General features: G+C 31.7%; 1 protein-coding gene across 1 annotated transcript in view; it reads left to right on the plus strand.

Annotated features, from left to right (window-relative positions):
* LOC134701108 (death-associated protein kinase 1-like) overlaps nucleotides 1-19447 on the plus strand; it is a 246414-nt gene that overhangs the window by 212744 nt on the left and 14223 nt on the right. The window contains exons 9-10 of the mRNA XM_063562243.1: nucleotides 17133-17465; nucleotides 18167-18424. Coding sequence (XP_063418313.1) covers nucleotides 17133-17465; nucleotides 18167-18424 — 591 coding nt within the window. The remainder of the gene's footprint in view (nucleotides 1-17132; nucleotides 17466-18166; nucleotides 18425-19447) is intronic.

The following is a 19447-nucleotide window of genomic DNA, read 5'->3' on the forward strand; positions in this document are numbered from 1 at the left end:
TAAAAATCCCTGATTGACAACCACTGTTATACATGTAATTGCCGCTTCAGAAACCTATTTATAGTATACATCAAAAAGAAGAGAAATGCTCTCTTTAGTTGGACTATACATTGTACCTACACCAAATTTATTTTGCTTTCTAAGCAATGATTTGTAGTCCCCATAAAACCAATAAAATGTATTGGTACAATTGTATGCAACACAAGTATTATGAGTACAGAATAAAATGTAAACTCAGTGTTGAAAGTAATTAATATGATGCAAAACATGACCTTAACCAAAAAGTAGTAGTTTAATGACTAAATTGAAGGTATTGGGACAGTTACGGTGAGTGTTTGCTGTTTGTTAACAAAAATAACAGCCATGGGTAAATATAAGGGCTTTTTATAATTAAAATCAGCGGCGTGTTTGTCGACTTTTTTCTCAATATAAGGTCATAAATCAAACAAGTTAGTGCTTGTGTCCTTTAATCCAGTCATGTGTTTTGTACCAATTTGTTCTACGATTCTTGCGCTCTGGGTATCATTCACAGTCCAAATTTCCTGACACAAAGTCATTGTGTAAATAATAAATTAAAAAAAAACACCGTTTTTTGATTCACTTGTGACTACCGCAATTTGCGTTCAAAGACAAGGCGTTTTACTGGTAACTCGAATATTTCATGCCCTTCTCGTTATCAATCTCTACTCTCGGTAGATGATATTGTCATCATAGAGCAGCAGAATGTGTCGACTTAATCATTTTCGTTAGATTACTCGAAGAAATACAAAAAAGAAATTTGAAACAGGAAGTTTTGAATGAAATGAAATTATCGATGGTTCCCAGTAACGGACATGAACAAAATCCGGAAATCATATTTTTGTTAAATAAAAAAAATCGGGGCGGGACGATTTCAGAGGGGCGGGCGGGGATGAAAATCTAGCAATTAATTTTAATTGGCCTAATATATAGAAAGAATATACCTGTGTTTTCTAAGTTATTGTGCAACATACAACATGTACAATAGAAAAGAAAAACACAGATTGAAAGAATTTCTCTGATTGATAGTATATAAATAAGAGGAATAAATATATGTCACGAGTTTCTGAGAAAACAGAGACACAATAATTCATCGTAAACATGATAAAATGAATACAAATTGAACTTAAAATACACAATTAAGCTAAGGCACACTAATTTATTCATAAAACAATACAACCAAAATCACAATTCTTTATTAACAGATGGGTACATGAAGTGGAAAAACTGATACAATTTCATGTCATATTGCTAACTGACATGCCAAATTATAGTTTTGACCCCAGTTTCACGGTCCACTGATCATATAAAAATATAGTGCGAGTGGGGCATTCGTGTACTATGGACACATGCTTATTTCACCCTTTTTTTGTGTTTTGAGCAAAAACCAAAGGAGATAGAGAAACACATTAAACATACAAAATGATCAGCAATAAAAGATCAACAAAATAATAATGTTTTTCAAGAATTCTATTCTTGTCTACAATGTTAGAGAGAGCCCATTGCTGAGTTTGCACATATACCTAGGTGAGCGACACAGGCTATTTAGAGCCTCTTGTTTTCTCTATTCGTTAGTTTTTGGATATTTTTCTCTGTTTTGTAAACTCTATCAACACTCTTATATGTAGGCCCAAATACACGTCAGAAGTGTCAGAGAAAAAAGATAAAAAGTAAAATCACAACGATACTAAACTCCGAGGAAGATTCAATACGGAAAGTCCCTTATCAAATGGCAAATTTAAAAGCTCAAACACATCAAATGGATAACAACTGTCATATTCTTGACTTGGTACAGGCATTTTCTCATGTAGAAAATGGTGGATTAAACCTGGTTTTATACATGCAGCTAGCTAAACCTCTGACTGTTATGACGGTAATTTCATTATATTGACAACGATGTGTAAACATGGTAAAGAGAACAAATAAACATAATAGTTAAAAATGTCAAAAATAGAGGTACCGCAGTCAACAGTCGTGTTATAATCTGTAATTGTATCTTTTCTACAAACGAGCCCTGTTTTATCTCAAAATGGTGATCGTATGAGATGTATATGTTGTGTACAAGTTATCATTTTGTACAAATTTTGTATATATTTGACGAAAATTCACTTATAACTTGAACAACAATTTATAATATGGATTTTGGTGGATAAAAGCATTGATACACACCACCATAGAATTGTTATTAAATTACTATACATACATCTTATGTACAAAATACAAAAGTAGTTCTTTATCATTCGTTTGTGCAGCATGTGCAGTTGAGTGAACTATGGCATCAGGAATTACAGCTTTTGATTTTCACATTCATCTCTTCTTCAACACTTTGAAATGGCTATTTACTTGGGGTCAATTGCTTGAATAAGTTGCAAAAGCTTTATATTCCAGGAGTTTTTATTTACACTCTTCTAGTCATTTACTCTGTTGATGTATTTGTGTAAGCATGGTCGACATTTTTTATCAGAGGGAGAAATTTATCTAAAATGTTCTGACCTGACTGGAATGATACACGAAGGAACAAATATGTGTACAACAAGGACAGGAATAATGGGCTTATAGTTAAATCGAGTATGACACTCACATTGAAAAAATAATCATTCTTGCTTGTGAGGAAAATAAACCCAAGACTTACATCTTACCAAGAAAACGAGACATTAACTATCAGAACTTGTTGTTTGGGATAAATGTCACTTTTCATATTTCTCAGTATGATCGTGTCCACACCAGTCCTCAAAATATATAAGTTGCAATTGTTGAATCTGGAGATTTTGGGTAACAAATGTAGCAAAAGCTGTATGAATTTAAGCAGGTGATTACTTTTGTCTTAAAGTTAAATTGATGCACTAAAAGACACATGTTTATTTACAGCAAAAGTTCTCGAACTTCAACTTTCGATACGTAAAGCAGTTTCACATGCAGTCTTTTTAAAGGTTGTCCAGTTGTAATTATCAATTAACTGTTTATAAAACTTTGAATTTCAAATATCCTACCGTAGTCTAAAATCGTTCATCTTGTCAGTTCGTTAGGTATTTGTGTTTGGACTTAACACACAGGGAAACTCCGCATTGACGTCACTACACTACTCCCGGCGTTGAAAAACAGTGCAGAATACGTTTTTTCTGCACTTTTGAATAAAAAAACATTTCTTAAGTTAAGTTTTCATTGTTGTTCTCAATTATTGCCAAAAAATGCCAATTTTCTAATGCCCGTTTCAATCCCAACTTCCGAATGTCTAAAAACATTCTAGAACTTCACAAAATCCTACTTCCGGCCTCCATTGCTTTGTGTACATTCCATTCAGCGTCATCAATCTTGTGGCAGGCAATACAGGTCAAGCAAATCGTATTTTTAGGAATTTTAAAATGACATGCTCCTTACGTATTTTGCGATTTTCCCGCGAAAAAAGCCAAACCAAAATGAAAGGAAAACTATATGAAAAAATGATGTCCATGCCATAATTTTGTACAGGAATATAGAGTTGGTTAATAAAAAAACAATTTACATTTATTTTTCATAGAATTTTCTTTTTATTCATTATAAAAAGATCCATATGTCTGACCATCATGACTGTAGGTAATTATTCATACAAAATTCTCTTGATGTCAAAAGGGATGGCAAAAAAAGAGTTTTCCTGTTGAATAAAACCCAGAATTATTGCAAACTATTTTGAAGCAATATCCCACAAAGAAATAACGTAATTGCCGTAGACTGAAAAATCACCTCATTGACAGTAAAGCAATTTGATTGGGTATAACGAATTGACATCACGTGATTTTGACGCCATTGAAATTTTAATGTAAACAAACAAGGTCAGAAGGTCCGAGTACACAGTTATTTCGTAGTGCATTTCTTTTAGACAATAAATGTAAATAAAAAAAATCCCACCTGCGCTTTCTCAATAATATTTTTACAGTGTGTTGTACTACTTTTGGGACAAATTATATCAAAATTATAGAAAACTTCATCAGCTCTAACTCAAAATATGGACAATTTTGTGTTAAGGGGGCCATGAAATCTTTTGACAGCTTCCGAAGTGCTAATTTTTGACCTTTTTCAGCTGGACCTAATCACTACTTTACCTAAATATTTATGACCCAAATTTTTTTACAGTGTCATTTCATCCCCTAACTTGCTATATGAGGCATATAACATGGAGAATTAAATTTGGAAGGGGTATAACAAAAATTGGCAAGTAACACACTGTCCACACTAAGGACTATATTCGTGGACAACGAAAATCAAAGGACGATAACTGTGTACTCGGACCTAATAGGATAGAAAAAGTTGACCAATCTTTATAAAACTTGGTATGACAAAAGCCTAATATATTATAAGACTGCTTACAAAGTTTCATAGCAATAGGATATATATTATAGACACTATGATTAATTCTATATTCAACTTTATGTGTTAAATTTGGACGTTAAAATTGAGAAATTTCAATTATCAACATTTGGGGCTTTTAAAATTAAAATATTGCAAAAAAATACTTTTAAAATGCCTTAATATATAATACATCATGTATTTAAAGCAATAGAGTACTCATTTGATATATCAGACTTAGCATAATTTTTCAAAAGTCAAATTTATATGAGCCTGTGCCTAAAAATGGAGGTTTTCCAATGAAGGGGAGCCTTACATGAAGATGTAATATTTTCCAGCAATTTTAAATTTGTGAAGCTTTTTGATTATAAACAATCCTTACATATGTACTTAATGTACTTTAAATGGAAAGAAAACTTACAAATAACATATCATATTAGTTTAAAAGGGTCTTAGGCCAAGTATGACTAAAACAAATTTTGGGTTAATTTAGGCCGTAGCACATATTTACATTTAAAAATGCATATTGAAGCTATAGGAAATAAAAAAAATGTGTCTTTTCTATCATTTCTATACTCAGGTGACATAATACAATAAATCTGAGCACAACAAGGCTCTTACATTCAACTTTTTGAGCAGACAGTATGGTCTGATACAAAGATTTTTCACTTTTTAGTGAAAAACTTGCATGCAATTTTAGTCTCATCAGGCTTATATTCGAACCACATGGTATCCTACAGAGATAAAGAAAGATATTATGTGAAATGAAACAGGTACAACAGACATTGTTAAATGCTTTTTACACAAATTTAGTGAGGTCTTTATTATGGACTTCAACTTTGATGTGCCATGCTCCTCATATTTGACTTGATCCAAACAGGGCGTTAGATGAGGGTCATTTATACAACACACTTTGCTCATATTGTCTGAGATAATCTTCTTTTCTGTAGATTCAGAGTTCACAAATGAGTAATACAACTGGATTAAAGCATAGAAACACAAAAATTGACACATGAAAACATGTCAGATAGAAAGTCAAAATGCCACTTATGCATCAAAATTGAAAAAGCTATGAAATGCTTATTTTGACCATATAATGCCAAAATTGGTCATTTTTGCAGAAATTCTATCAAATAAAAGTTTAAATCCTTTAGTTTTATGCTATATGACAAATTGACACCATCAAATCATTCAGGGAAGTTTCCAAAGTACAGATTCTATATTTCCTGATTTCACCTCTTAGGTCCGAGTACACAGTTATTTCGTAGTGCATTTCTTTTAGACAATAAATGTAAATAAAAAAAATCCCACCTGCGCTTTCTCAATAATATTTTTACAGTGTGTTGTACTACTTTTGGGACAAATTATATCAAAATTATAGAAAACTTCATCAGCTCTAACTCAAAATATGGACAATTTTGTGTTAAGGGGGCCATGAAATCTTTTGACAGCTTCCGAAGTGCTAATTTTTGACCTTTTTCAGCTGGACCTAATCACTACTTTACCTAAATATTTATGACCCAAATTTTTTTACAGTGTCATTTCATCCCCTAACTTGCTATATGAGGCATATAACATGGAGAATTAAATTTGGAAGGGGTATAACAAAAATTGGCAAGTAACACACTGTCCACACTAAGGACTATATTCGTGGACAACGAAAATCAAAGGACGATAACTGTGTACTCGGACCTAATAGGATAGAAAAAGTTGACCAATCTTTATAAAACTTGGTATGACAAAAGCCTAATATATTATAAGACTGCTTACAAAGTTTCATAGCAATAGGATATATATTATAGACACTATGATTAATTCTATATTCAACTTTATGTGTTAAATTTGGACGTTAAAATTGAGAAATTTCAATTATCAACATTTGGGGCTTTTAAAATTAAAATATTGCAAAAAAATACTTTTAAAATGCCTTAATATATAATACATCATGTATTTAAAGCAATAGAGTACTCATTTGATATATCAGACTTAGCATAATTTTTCAAAAGTCAAATTTATATGAGCCTGTGCCTAAAAATGGAGGTTTTCCAATGAAGGGGAGCCTTACATGAAGATGTAATATTTTCCAGCAATTTTAAATTTGTGAAGCTTTTTGATTATAAACAATCCTTACATATGTACTTAATGTACTTTAAATGGAAAGAAAACTTACAAATAACATATCATATTAGTTTAAAAGGGTCTTAGGCCAAGTATGACTAAAACAAATTTTGGGTTAATTTAGGCCGTAGCACATATTTACATTTAAAAATGCATATTGAAGCTATAGGAAATAAAAAAAATGTGTCTTTTCTATCATTTCTATACTCAGGTGACATAATACAATAAATCTGAGCACAACAAGGCTCTTACATTCAACTTTTTGAGCAGACAGTATGGTCTGATACAAAGATTTTTCACTTTTTAGTGAAAAACTTGCATGCAATTTTAGTCTCATCAGGCTTATATTCGAACCACATGGTATCCTACAGAGATAAAGAAAGATATTATGTGAAATGAAACAGGTACAACAGACATTGTTAAATGCTTTTTACACAAATTTAGTGAGGTCTTTATTATGGACTTCAACTTTGATGTGCCATGCTCCTCATATTTGACTTGATCCAAACAGGGCGTTAGATGAGGGTCATTTATACAACACACTTTGCTCATATTGTCTGAGATAATCTTCTTTTCTGTAGATTCAGAGTTCACAAATGAGTAATACAACTGGATTAAAGCATAGAAACACAAAAATTGACACATGAAAACATGTCAGATAGAAAGTCAAAATGCCACTTATGCATCAAAATTGAAAAAGCTATGAAATGCTTATTTTGACCATATAATGCCAAAATTGGTCATTTTTGCAGAAATTCTATCAAATAAAAGTTTAAATCCTTTAGTTTTATGCTATATGACAAATTGACACCATCAAATCATTCAGGGAAGTTTCCAAAGTACAGATTCTATATTTCCTGATTTCACCTCTTAGGTCCGAGTACACAGTTATTTCGTAGTGCATTTCTTTTAGACAATAAATGTAAATAAAAAAAATCCCACCTGCGCTTTCTCAATAATATTTTTACAGTGTGTTGTACTACTTTTGGGACAAATTATATCAAAATTATAGAAAACTTCATCAGCTCTAACTCAAAATATGGACAATTTTGTGTTAAGGGGGCCATGAAATCTTTTGACAGCTTCCGAAGTGCTAATTTTTGACCTTTTTCAGCTGGACCTAATCACTACTTTACCTAAATATTTATGACCCAAATTTTTTTACAGTGTCATTTCATCCCCTAACTTGCTATATGAGGCATATAACATGGAGAATTAAATTTGGAAGGGGTATAACAAAAATTGGCAAGTAACACACTGTCCACACTAAGGACTATATTCGTGGACAACGAAAATCAAAGGACGATAACTGTGTACTCGGACCTAATAGGATAGAAAAAGTTGACCAATCTTTATAAAACTTGGTATGACAAAAGCCTAATATATTATAAGACTGCTTACAAAGTTTCATAGCAATAGGATATATATTATAGACACTATGATTAATTCTATATTCAACTTTATGTGTTAAATTTGGACGTTAAAATTGAGAAATTTCAATTATCAACATTTGGGGCTTTTAAAATTAAAATATTGCAAAAAAATACTTTTAAAATGCCTTAATATATAATACATCATGTATTTAAAGCAATAGAGTACTCATTTGATATATCAGACTTAGCATAATTTTTCAAAAGTCAAATTTATATGAGCCTGTGCCTAAAAATGGAGGTTTTCCAATGAAGGGGAGCCTTACATGAAGATGTAATATTTTCCAGCAATTTTAAATTTGTGAAGCTTTTTGATTATAAACAATCCTTACATATGTACTTAATGTACTTTAAATGGAAAGAAAACTTACAAATAACATATCATATTAGTTTAAAAGGGTCTTAGGCCAAGTATGACTAAAACAAATTTTGGGTTAATTTAGGCCGTAGCACATATTTACATTTAAAAATGCATATTGAAGCTATAGGAAATAAAAAAAATGTGTCTTTTCTATCATTTCTATACTCAGGTGACATAATACAATAAATCTGAGCACAACAAGGCTCTTACATTCAACTTTTTGAGCAGACAGTATGGTCTGATACAAAGATTTTTCACTTTTTAGTGAAAAACTTGCATGCAATTTTAGTCTCATCAGGCTTATATTCGAACCACATGGTATCCTACAGAGATAAAGAAAGATATTATGTGAAATGAAACAGGTACAACAGACATTGTTAAATGCTTTTTACACAAATTTAGTGAGGTCTTTATTATGGACTTCAACTTTGATGTGCCATGCTCCTCATATTTGACTTGATCCAAACAGGGCGTTAGATGAGGGTCATTTATACAACACACTTTGCTCATATTGTCTGAGATAATCTTCTTTTCTGTAGATTCAGAGTTCACAAATGAGTAATACAACTGGATTAAAGCATAGAAACACAAAAATTGACACATGAAAACATGTCAGATAGAAAGTCAAAATGCCACTTATGCATCAAAATTGAAAAAGCTATGAAATGCTTATTTTGACCATATAATGCCAAAATTGGTCATTTTTGCAGAAATTCTATCAAATAAAAGTTTAAATCCTTTAGTTTTATGCTATATGACAAATTGACACCATCAAATCATTCAGGGAAGTTTCCAAAGTACAGATTCTATATTTCCTGATTTCACCTCTTAGGTCCGAGTACACAGTTATTTCGTAGTGCATTTCTTTTAGACAATAAATGTAAATAAAAAAAATCCCACCTGCGCTTTCTCAATAATATTTTTACAGTGTGTTGTACTACTTTTGGGACAAATTATATCAAAATTATAGAAAACTTCATCAGCTCTAACTCAAAATATGGACAATTTTGTGTTAAGGGGGCCATGAAATCTTTTGACAGCTTCCGAAGTGCTAATTTTTGACCTTTTTCAGCTGGACCTAATCACTACTTTACCTAAATATTTATGACCCAAATTTTTTTACAGTGTCATTTCATCCCCTAACTTGCTATATGAGGCATATAACATGGAGAATTAAATTTGGAAGGGGTATAACAAAAATTGGCAAGTAACACACTGTCCACACTAAGGACTATATTCGTGGACAACGAAAATCAAAGGACGATAACTGTGTACTCGGACCTAATAGGATAGAAAAAGTTGACCAATCTTTATAAAACTTGGTATGACAAAAGCCTAATATATTATAAGACTGCTTACAAAGTTTCATAGCAATAGGATATATATTATAGACACTATGATTAATTCTATATTCAACTTTATGTGTTAAATTTGGACGTTAAAATTGAGAAATTTCAATTATCAACATTTGGGGCTTTTAAAATTAAAATATTGCAAAAAAATACTTTTAAAATGCCTTAATATATAATACATCATGTATTTAAAGCAATAGAGTACTCATTTGATATATCAGACTTAGCATAATTTTTCAAAAGTCAAATTTATATGAGCCTGTGCCTAAAAATGGAGGTTTTCCAATGAAGGGGAGCCTTACATGAAGATGTAATATTTTCCAGCAATTTTAAATTTGTGAAGCTTTTTAATTATAAACAATCCTTACATATGTACTTAATGTACTTTAAATGGAAAGAAAACTTACAAATAACATATCATATTAGTTTAAAAGGGTCTTAGGCCAAGTATGACTAAAACAAATTTTGGGTTAATTTAGGCCGTAGCACATATTTACATTTAAAAATGCATATTGAAGCTATAGGAAATAAAAAAATGTGTCTTTTCTATCATTTCTATACTCAGGTGACATAATACAATAAATCTGAGCACAACAAGGCTCTTACATTCAACTTTTTGAGCAGACAGTATGGTCTGATACAAAGATTTTTCACTTTTTAGTGAAAAACTTGCATGCAATTTTAGTCTCATCAGGCTTATATTCGAACCACATGGTATCCTACAGAGATAAAGAAAGATATTATGTGAAATGAAACAGGTACAACAGACATTGTTAAATGCTTTTTACACAAATTTAGTGAGGTCTTTATTATGGACTTCAACTTTGATGTGCCATGCTCCTCATATTTGACTTGATCCAAACAGGGCGTTAGATGAGGGTCATTTATACAACACACTTTGCTCATATTGTCTGAGATAATCTTCTTTTCTGTAGATTCAGAGTTCACAAATGAGTAATACAACTGGATTAAAGCATAGAAACACAAAAATTGACACATGAAAACATGTCAGATAGAAAGTCAAAATGCCACTTATGCATCAAAATTGAAAAAGCTATGAAATGCTTATTTTGACCATATAATGCCAAAATTGGTCATTTTTGCAGAAATTCTATCAAATAAAAGTTTAAATCCTTTAGTTTTATGCTATATGACAAATTGACACCATCAAATCATTCAGGGAAGTTTCCAAAGTACAGATTCTATATTTCCTGATTTCACCTCTTAGGTCCGAGTACACAGTTATTTCGTAGTGCATTTCTTTTAGACAATAAATGTAAATAAAAAAAATCCCACCTGCGCTTTCTCAATAATATTTTTACAGTGTGTTGTACTACTTTTGGGACAAATTATATCAAAATTATAGAAAACTTCATCAGCTCTAACTCAAAATATGGACAATTTTGTGTTAAGGGGGCCATGAAATCTTTTGACAGCTTCCGAAGTGCTAATTTTTGACCTTTTTCAGCTGGACCTAATCACTACTTTACCTAAATATTTATGACCCAAATTTTTTTACAGTGTCATTTCATCCCCTAACTTGCTATATGAGGCATATAACATGGAGAATTAAATTTGGAAGGGGTATAACAAAAATTGGCAAGTAACACACTGTCCACACTAAGGACTATATTCGTGGACAACGAAAATCAAAGGATGATAACTGTGTACTCGGACCAGAAGGTTCAGTATGGGACAGCATCGTACAGTTAGTTACTGACAAACAATTATGAGTTACCAAGCTTGACAATGCATGGTAATAAAAAATGAAAGCTAAGTCTACAGAAAAAATAAGAAAAAAACAGCCTTAGGATAATGACTTATCAACACACCTGGATATTCTGAGGCTTTTCTACCTATGATATTGATTACCTAATATGTATTTAGCAAAAAAATTGGGAATTTTTGGTCTTCAATGCTCTTCAACTTCTTAATTTATTTATATAATTAGCAATTTTAACTGCTAAAACGAATGATAAAGAACTACCTACATGTATGTATTTGATCAATAAGATAAATTGAACGTTGTGGTCATTTAATAAAAGTTCTGTAGTGTGTATCAATGCCTTTATCACCAAAAGACATATTATGAATTATTGTACAAGTTATAAGCATGATAAGTGAACTTTCGTCAAATGTTGTACAAATTACAATTTGTACATGCAGTTTTTGTACATATTACAATTTGTACAAAGTCAAAATACAAATTATAATTTGTACAACTTTTTTGTACAAATCATAATATGTACAAAATGATAATTTGTACACAACATATACATATGCACACAATAAATTGGGAAAAATTCAGAAAAAAACCATCTGTTTTTAGGACAGGGGATGGGGTATGTGGGTAATTTTAAATTCAGCTGGTCTTTTAGGAATTTCCTACTACTTTCCAAGTAAGAAGAAATGTTGTAATCTATCAAATAGCACGATTGTGATTCTTTGATTTATGACTACTCTCTTGAATGAATTAACACTTTATTGTTATCAAAGTTACAAAATCAACAAAGTATCGTTAACCTCTGCATATGGACAAACATGTTGAATGAAAATCACTGTGGTTCATTGGCCTTTGAATTAATAAAAGCTTATTTAGAAAACAGTATACATTAACGTTCAAAATGTCGAATAAAAGAAATTTCATGACAGAATTTATATATTATAAGCAGTAATTTTTTTTTGATAATTAACAAGGTCTTTTTATGAATTATTTACATTTTAATATGTTCGAGTTGAATCAACTTTAAGTGACATATGGATCATATAATTATGACTTAAAGGATGTAGTGACCAACTTAAGACTTTTAAAAACATGACGAGAAATGCTTATAATCAGCACATGATATTTCATTGGCTTGATTTCTACTGTCTTTACAGTCTGTTGACATACATCCAGTGTCACCTTGGTTGTTGTACATTGTATCTACATGTCAATCATCGATCATTACATACGACAACAATTTTAAATTGACAACTGGACATAATTTCAATTAATGTTAACCCATTGATGTAAAATCAATACAAACTGAACTTTATATAAATAATTAAGCTAATGCACAAAAATTTATTTACAAAACAATGCAAAAAAACTCACAATTCTTAATTATCAGATGGGTATATGAAGTGTAAAATCTGCGATCAATACATTTGCAAATCAATAATTATATAGCTGCTTATTCACCTTAATATAATGTTAATTGAACACCTTCCGCCTACCCAATCTTCCATGGACAGCAGTGGGCGTGAATCCCACTCTATACTGTGGACCCATGAGCGGGGGTGGACCAAAAATGTTATCCAATGCCCAAGCCTACCGTGGGCGCAAGGAAAAGACAAAAGTCCACCACGGCTGTAGACTATTGTGTATGTCAAATGTTTAATCCCCATGCTAATTCAGAGCTGTATCAATCTTGAATGTTGTATCTATACTTGCCTTAACTGTTAAGGGTTTGACCTCTGCAGTTGTATCAAGCTGCGTCCTGTGGAGCATTAATCATTTATATATATATACAGAAAATATCATAAATTACCAATTCAGTAAGCATTTTGTTCCAGTGCAATGCATTTTTAATCGATAAGGGACTATATATTGCCATGCAATACTCTCAGAATGCTTGTTCTAATTTATTTGCCTGTCATAGTCAATATGTAATATGGTACACCCTTGTCCATCTTTCTTTTCACCCTGTCTGTCTGGAGAACGCTTTAATAACATTTAATAAAATATTTATGCAATATTTGAATCGATGGAATAAATCTTTACTTTGATTTTCAAAAATGTGTTTGTCTGTCGTTCCATAGTTTCTATACGTCAGATATATGTCAGTTTTGCTCATGTTGTGCATTTACTTTAATAAGTACACTTAGTTTGACTTATTTGAGATATACACTGGTCTATTGTTGGGATTGATAAAAGTAGGCTCCCTTGTTATCATTTAATTGTTTTCCTCATTTACTCTATTGTAACCCTTACCCAATTATGCCCTGATTTCATCTTGCAAGAGCAACACCACCAATGCCACATGTGAACCAGGACCTGGAAAACCTCCAAGATCACCAGACGTCATCTCTGTATTTGTTGGTTTAAGTGTTGCTCAATATTTGGATTTCTAAATAATGTTTGGTATAGTTTCTAATATTTTTTACCGGTCTGTGATGATGGCGAGGTGTAAATCATTTGAATAAAGCTTCATATTTTAGGAGATGGAAGACCTTCATGCTTCAAAGCTTAAATACAGATGCTGCTAAATGTTATGAAATATCTGTCAGCCATGTGTACATTGTCCTTGATCTCATTTTCATGGTTCAGCCAGTGCTAAAAAAATTGTTTAACACATGAATTTCTGGCTTATTAGTAACATGAACATTTTTATACTAGAGTTATGGGAATTGATTAGATTAACGAAATATGTAAATGTTAAATGTGAATTAAATCACTATGCTAGGATTAATTAACTCTTTACCATATTTACACTTTACTTAAGCATTGCGCTAGCTGAGGAAGGTACATTCATGAAAGCGGTTTTGATCATAAATAAGTAAAGTTTTTATTTCATTTACATGGTTGTTGGATTTAGGGAAACTATATGCACTTTTATTTTAACTGATTCTTATTCAATGTCTATAGTTTTTATACGACCGCAAAATTTGAAAAAAAAATCGTCGTATATTGCTATCACGTCGTCGTCGTCCGAATACTTTTAGTTTTCGCACTCTAACTTTAGTAAAAGTTAATAGAACTCTATGATATTTTAACACAAGGTTTATGACCACAAAAGGAAGGTTGGGATTGATTTTGGGAGTTTTGGTCCCAATAGTTTAGGAATAAGGGGCTAAAAAGGGCCCAAATAAGCATTTTCTTGGTTTTCGCACTATAACTTTAGTTTAAGGTAATAGAAATCTATGAAATTTTGACACAAGGTTTATGACCACAAAAGAAAGGTTGGGATTGATTTTGGGAGTTTTGTTTCAAACAGTTTAGGAATTAGGAGCCAAAAAAAGGGCCCAAATAAGCATTATTCTTGGTTTTCGCACAATAACTTTAATATAAGTAAAAAGAAATCAATGAAATTTAAACACAATGTTTATGACCACAAAAGGAAGGTTGGTATTGATTTTGGGAGTTTAGGTCCCAACAGTTTAGGAATAAGGGGCCAAATAAAGGCAACAGTAGTATACCGCTGTTCAAAACTCATAAATCCATGGACAAAAAACAAAATCGGGGTAACAAACTAAAACCGAGGGAAACGCATTAAATAAATGAGAACAACGACATAACACCGAAACGTAACACACACAGAAACGGACCAAGCATCAGACAAAACACCACGAGAATAACAAATATAACATGAAAACCAAATACATGAATTTGGGATAGATAAAAAGGGACCCAAATAAGCATTTTTCTTGGTTTTCTCACCATAACTTTAGTATAAGTAAATAGAAATCTATGAAATTTAAGCACAAGGTTTATGACCATAAAAGGAAGGTTGGTATTGATTTTGGGAGTTTTGGTCCCAACAGTTTAGGAATAAGGGGCCAAAAGGGTCCAAAATAAAACTTTGTTTGATTTCATCAAAATTGAATAATTGGGGTTCTTTGATATGCCGAATCTAGCTGTGTATGTAGATTCTTAATTTTTGGTCCCGTTTTCAAATTGGTCTACATTAAGGTCCAAAGGGTCCAAAATTAAACTTTTTACAAAAATTGAATCTGTTGGGTTCTTTGATATGCTGAATCTAAAAATGTACTTAGATTTTTGATTATGGGCCCAGTTTTCAAGTTGGTCCAAATCGGGGTCCAAAATTAAACTTTGTTTGATTTCATCAAAAATTGAATAAATGGGGTTCTTTGATATGCCAAATCTAACTGTGTATGTAGATTCTTCATTTTTGGTCCTGTTTTCAAATTGGTCTACATTAAAGTCCAAAGGGTCCAAAATCAAACTTAGTTTGATTTTAACAAAAATTGAATTATTGGGGTTCTTTGATATGCTGAATCCAAACATGTTCTTAGATTTTTGATTATGGGCCCAGTTTTCAAGTTGGTCCAAATCAGGATCTAAAATTATTATATTAAGTATTGTGCTATAGCAAGAAATTTTTAATTGCACAGTACTCAGCAATAACAAGAAATCTTCAATTGCACAGTGTTGTGCAATAGCAAGTATTTTCAATTGCACAGTATTGCGCAATAGCAAGAAATATCTAATTGCACAATATTGTGCAATAGCAAGAAATTTCAATTGGAGTTATCTTTCTTTGTCCAGAATAGTAGTTGAATCAACTTAAATCAATGTTTTATACAATATACAATGTATATTCACTTTTACTACCAACTGATAAATTAAAACAATCTTTACCATTCAGTGATAACAAGCACTTTTTTTACATTTTGATATTTTATGATGTATTTAAATGAGTGATTATTGTTGCAAACTCCATTAGAAATTTGAATTGAGATCGGTTTTGGAATAAAGGATAGTGGGATGTGAAAAAAATGGGGGGGGGGTCAATTTTTCTCATTTGAAATTTCATAAATAAAAAGATAACTTTTCAAACATTTTTTTGAGAGGATTAATATTCAACAGCATAGTGAATTGCTCAAAGGCAAAACAAAAAAAATTAAGTTCATTAGACCACATTCATTCTGTGTCAGAAACCTATGCTGTGTCAACTATTTAATCACAATCCAAATTTAGAGCTGAATCCAGCTTGAATGTTGTGTCCATACTTGCCCCAACCGTTCAGGGTTCAACCTCTGCGGTCGTATAAAGCTACGCCCTGCGAAGCATCTGGTTGAGTTTTGGTCTATTTTTCTTAAACTACATGCAATAGGTCTACTATATTTGGTGTATGGAATGATTGTAGGGTGTACATGTCGAGCTGACACTTGTCATCTGACCTTGATCTCATTTTCATGGTTCAGTGGTCAAAGTTAAGTTTTTGAGTTTTGGTCTATTTTTCTAATACTATATGGAATAGGTCAACTATATTTAGTGTATGGAAATATGATCTATATGTCAGTCGCACAGGTTTTATTTGACCTTGACCTCATTTTCACGGTTCATTGCTAAGATTTAAGTATTTGTGTTTTGATCTGTTTTTCTTAATTTATAAGCAATAGGTCAACTATATTTGTTGTATGTAAGAATTGTTACCTGTACATGTCTGGCTGGCATTGTTCATCTGACCTTGACCTCGTAGCAGCATCATGTTACAATTATTTCTAGTATAAAGTTGTTTTTTTTTTAACGCAATCTACACATTTACAATTGCATCTATTTGAAATATTACAATCTACCGTTGCACAGGTGCTTTCCAGCACTTTTATTATTTGTGGAAACAGTTCTAATTATAAGATAAAACACATTTTTAGGTGAAAAATCTGACAAATAAATTACAATCGTATCTCAAAATTGCATATTTCATTAACGATATGGACCAATTGTTTGCTACACCCGATCCCCCTTAGACACAATATCAAAAAGAAAGAAAAAAAGCCAATTATTTTATTTTCTATTGATAGGAAACTATGAAGAAACTGAAATTCATTCAAGACTATTGAAAGAATACAAGGAAAAACTTCAGAACAAAGGAACAATAGAAGAACCAGTAACATCCCACATTGCTATAAGGGACAACACACCAGCAACAAGTTTTGATGAATCAAAGAAATCAGGGACAGTATATCAGCAGCATACAATAATGACACCTCTAGTAATCACTGAATCTCAAGTTGAACCTCCAGTAACCTCGCAGCAACCAAACCAATCATTAGAACAGGCAAAAAAGGATATTGAAACCATGCTTAAATCTAATGTAGATTTACATGACAAAGCTGCGCCCTGTGGAGCATCTGGTTCATTTTATTCTTGCAACCATTTTAATATGCATATACAAATGTTGTATCTTTCTCTACTGTTGCAACTGTTTTACTTTATATAAATGCTTTATGCTTGTATTCCTATTACACTGGAAAAGAAAGTATATATGGTATATCAAATGATACAAAATCAACACTGCATCAAATTATATGATATTTAACCAAAAGCCTTATCTCACTGAAAATTCATGATGGCTTCTTTAACTTGTTGGAACAGAATCTCTAACAGATGTCGATGACACTTCATCAGTGCATTTAAGAAAACAACTACAGGGTTATATCAACAAATTATGAAATATATTTGGCATAGTAATTTTACAAATACTATGATAATCACGAATTGCCCAGCATTTCACTGTAAAATTGGAAAACCATTTTAAAATTGTGGTAACTTCTGAGACCCATAAAAATACATGTTAAATAACTTTACAGTAAATTACTTCTGAAAAGGACATAATCGACAAAGTCACAATGAAGCCTCTAAGAAAAATCCTCACCTGACTGTAGGTTCAAAAAGGCCCTTAATTATTGTTTAATCATCTAATTTCGCTAAAAACTAAATATTTAATATTTAAAAACAATGAAAAAGGTGCATAATAGAAAATAATTGATTATAATAATTTGTGTAAAATAGTAATTTTCTTTATTAAAATAACTTTATATCTTTGACTTTGTAGATGAAGTCCCAACTGAAATAAAATTAATGACTGACAAAAGATCTGTCGAATTGTACCTTAAATTACTTGAGTCAGGCTCTGAGAAAAAGAGAGACATACGTTTAGTAGTAGTTGGAAAGAAAGGGGCGGGAAAGACTTCATTGATTAAAAGATTGTTTGGTGAAGATAATACAGATGTTACCAGTACAAATGGAATAGAAATTCATAAAATAAAATGCAAAGCAATGTCTGATGATGGAATATGGAATAAATTAGATGGTATGTTTAAAGATAAAACAAATATAACAAAAGTTTTGAAACTTATATATAATGAATCAATCAATTCCAACATACTTCATTTTACAATCATATCTGTATTGACAAAATGTAACTTTAAATTTGGACACCTGTGGATACAATTGAAAACAACAAGCCTTTGCAAGTCTAATGTCAGGTGAAGGTCTTATTGTACCTCCTAAGACAGAAGGATGTTTTCCGGGCGCCAGTGGCCATATTAACTCTTATATAAAGCTCCAGATTTCAAAAGATTAAAGGACTGGTTAGTCATTATCTGGTTCACTGATGCCTAATCATCTGAGGTTTCAGTCCGGAATATATATGTTGTTTTAGGCTCTGAAGTTTCCTGATTATTTCCCTTTCTCAGATACTAAAGGTACCAGGCCATCTTTTTTTTTTGGTAGGGTTCAACTGAGCTTGACCTCCTTTTCTTTGGGTCACATAATTTTTCATGATTAGATCTATTCTTAGATACTTTAAGTAATGAGTCAACTATATTTGGTGTATAGAACAATTGCAAGTTGTACATGTTCATCTGAATGGGCCGGTTAATATGACTTTGACCTAATTTTCATGGATCATTTATAGTGCTTAGCTTATTTTATACCTGTATTATGACATTAACCTTAGGGATGACTGGGGTATAGAAATAAGGTCATCTCTAAAATTTGTCTACATCTGACGGGCATTGAAACCAGTGCCAAAGAGGGGTGTCCGTTCTGCTATGTGGAATGAATAAATTTGCAGCCTGACCAGTCAGAATAGTGACGTTAATTCCAATAGTTCTTGTAGAGAGAATTCAAAGCCCTCTGTACATTCAATTTGTAACAACACTTTACTGGGTCTGTATGTGACCTGTTAGAAGGTAAAATTTCTTATTAATTTGTTCTCGTCCTGAACATACAACAATCAGTTATAAATCTTAAAGACATTCAACATCAAATTCAATCATATCAGTTACACAGGTTAGACATTTCAGTATATGTTATCTTTTAAGTTCATCTG

The sequence above is a fragment of the Mytilus trossulus genome, unplaced genomic scaffold (genome assembly GCF_036588685.1).
Source record: "Mytilus trossulus isolate FHL-02 unplaced genomic scaffold, PNRI_Mtr1.1.1.hap1 h1tg000215l__unscaffolded, whole genome shotgun sequence".
Taxonomy (NCBI): Eukaryota; Metazoa; Mollusca; class Bivalvia; order Mytilida; family Mytilidae; genus Mytilus; species Mytilus trossulus.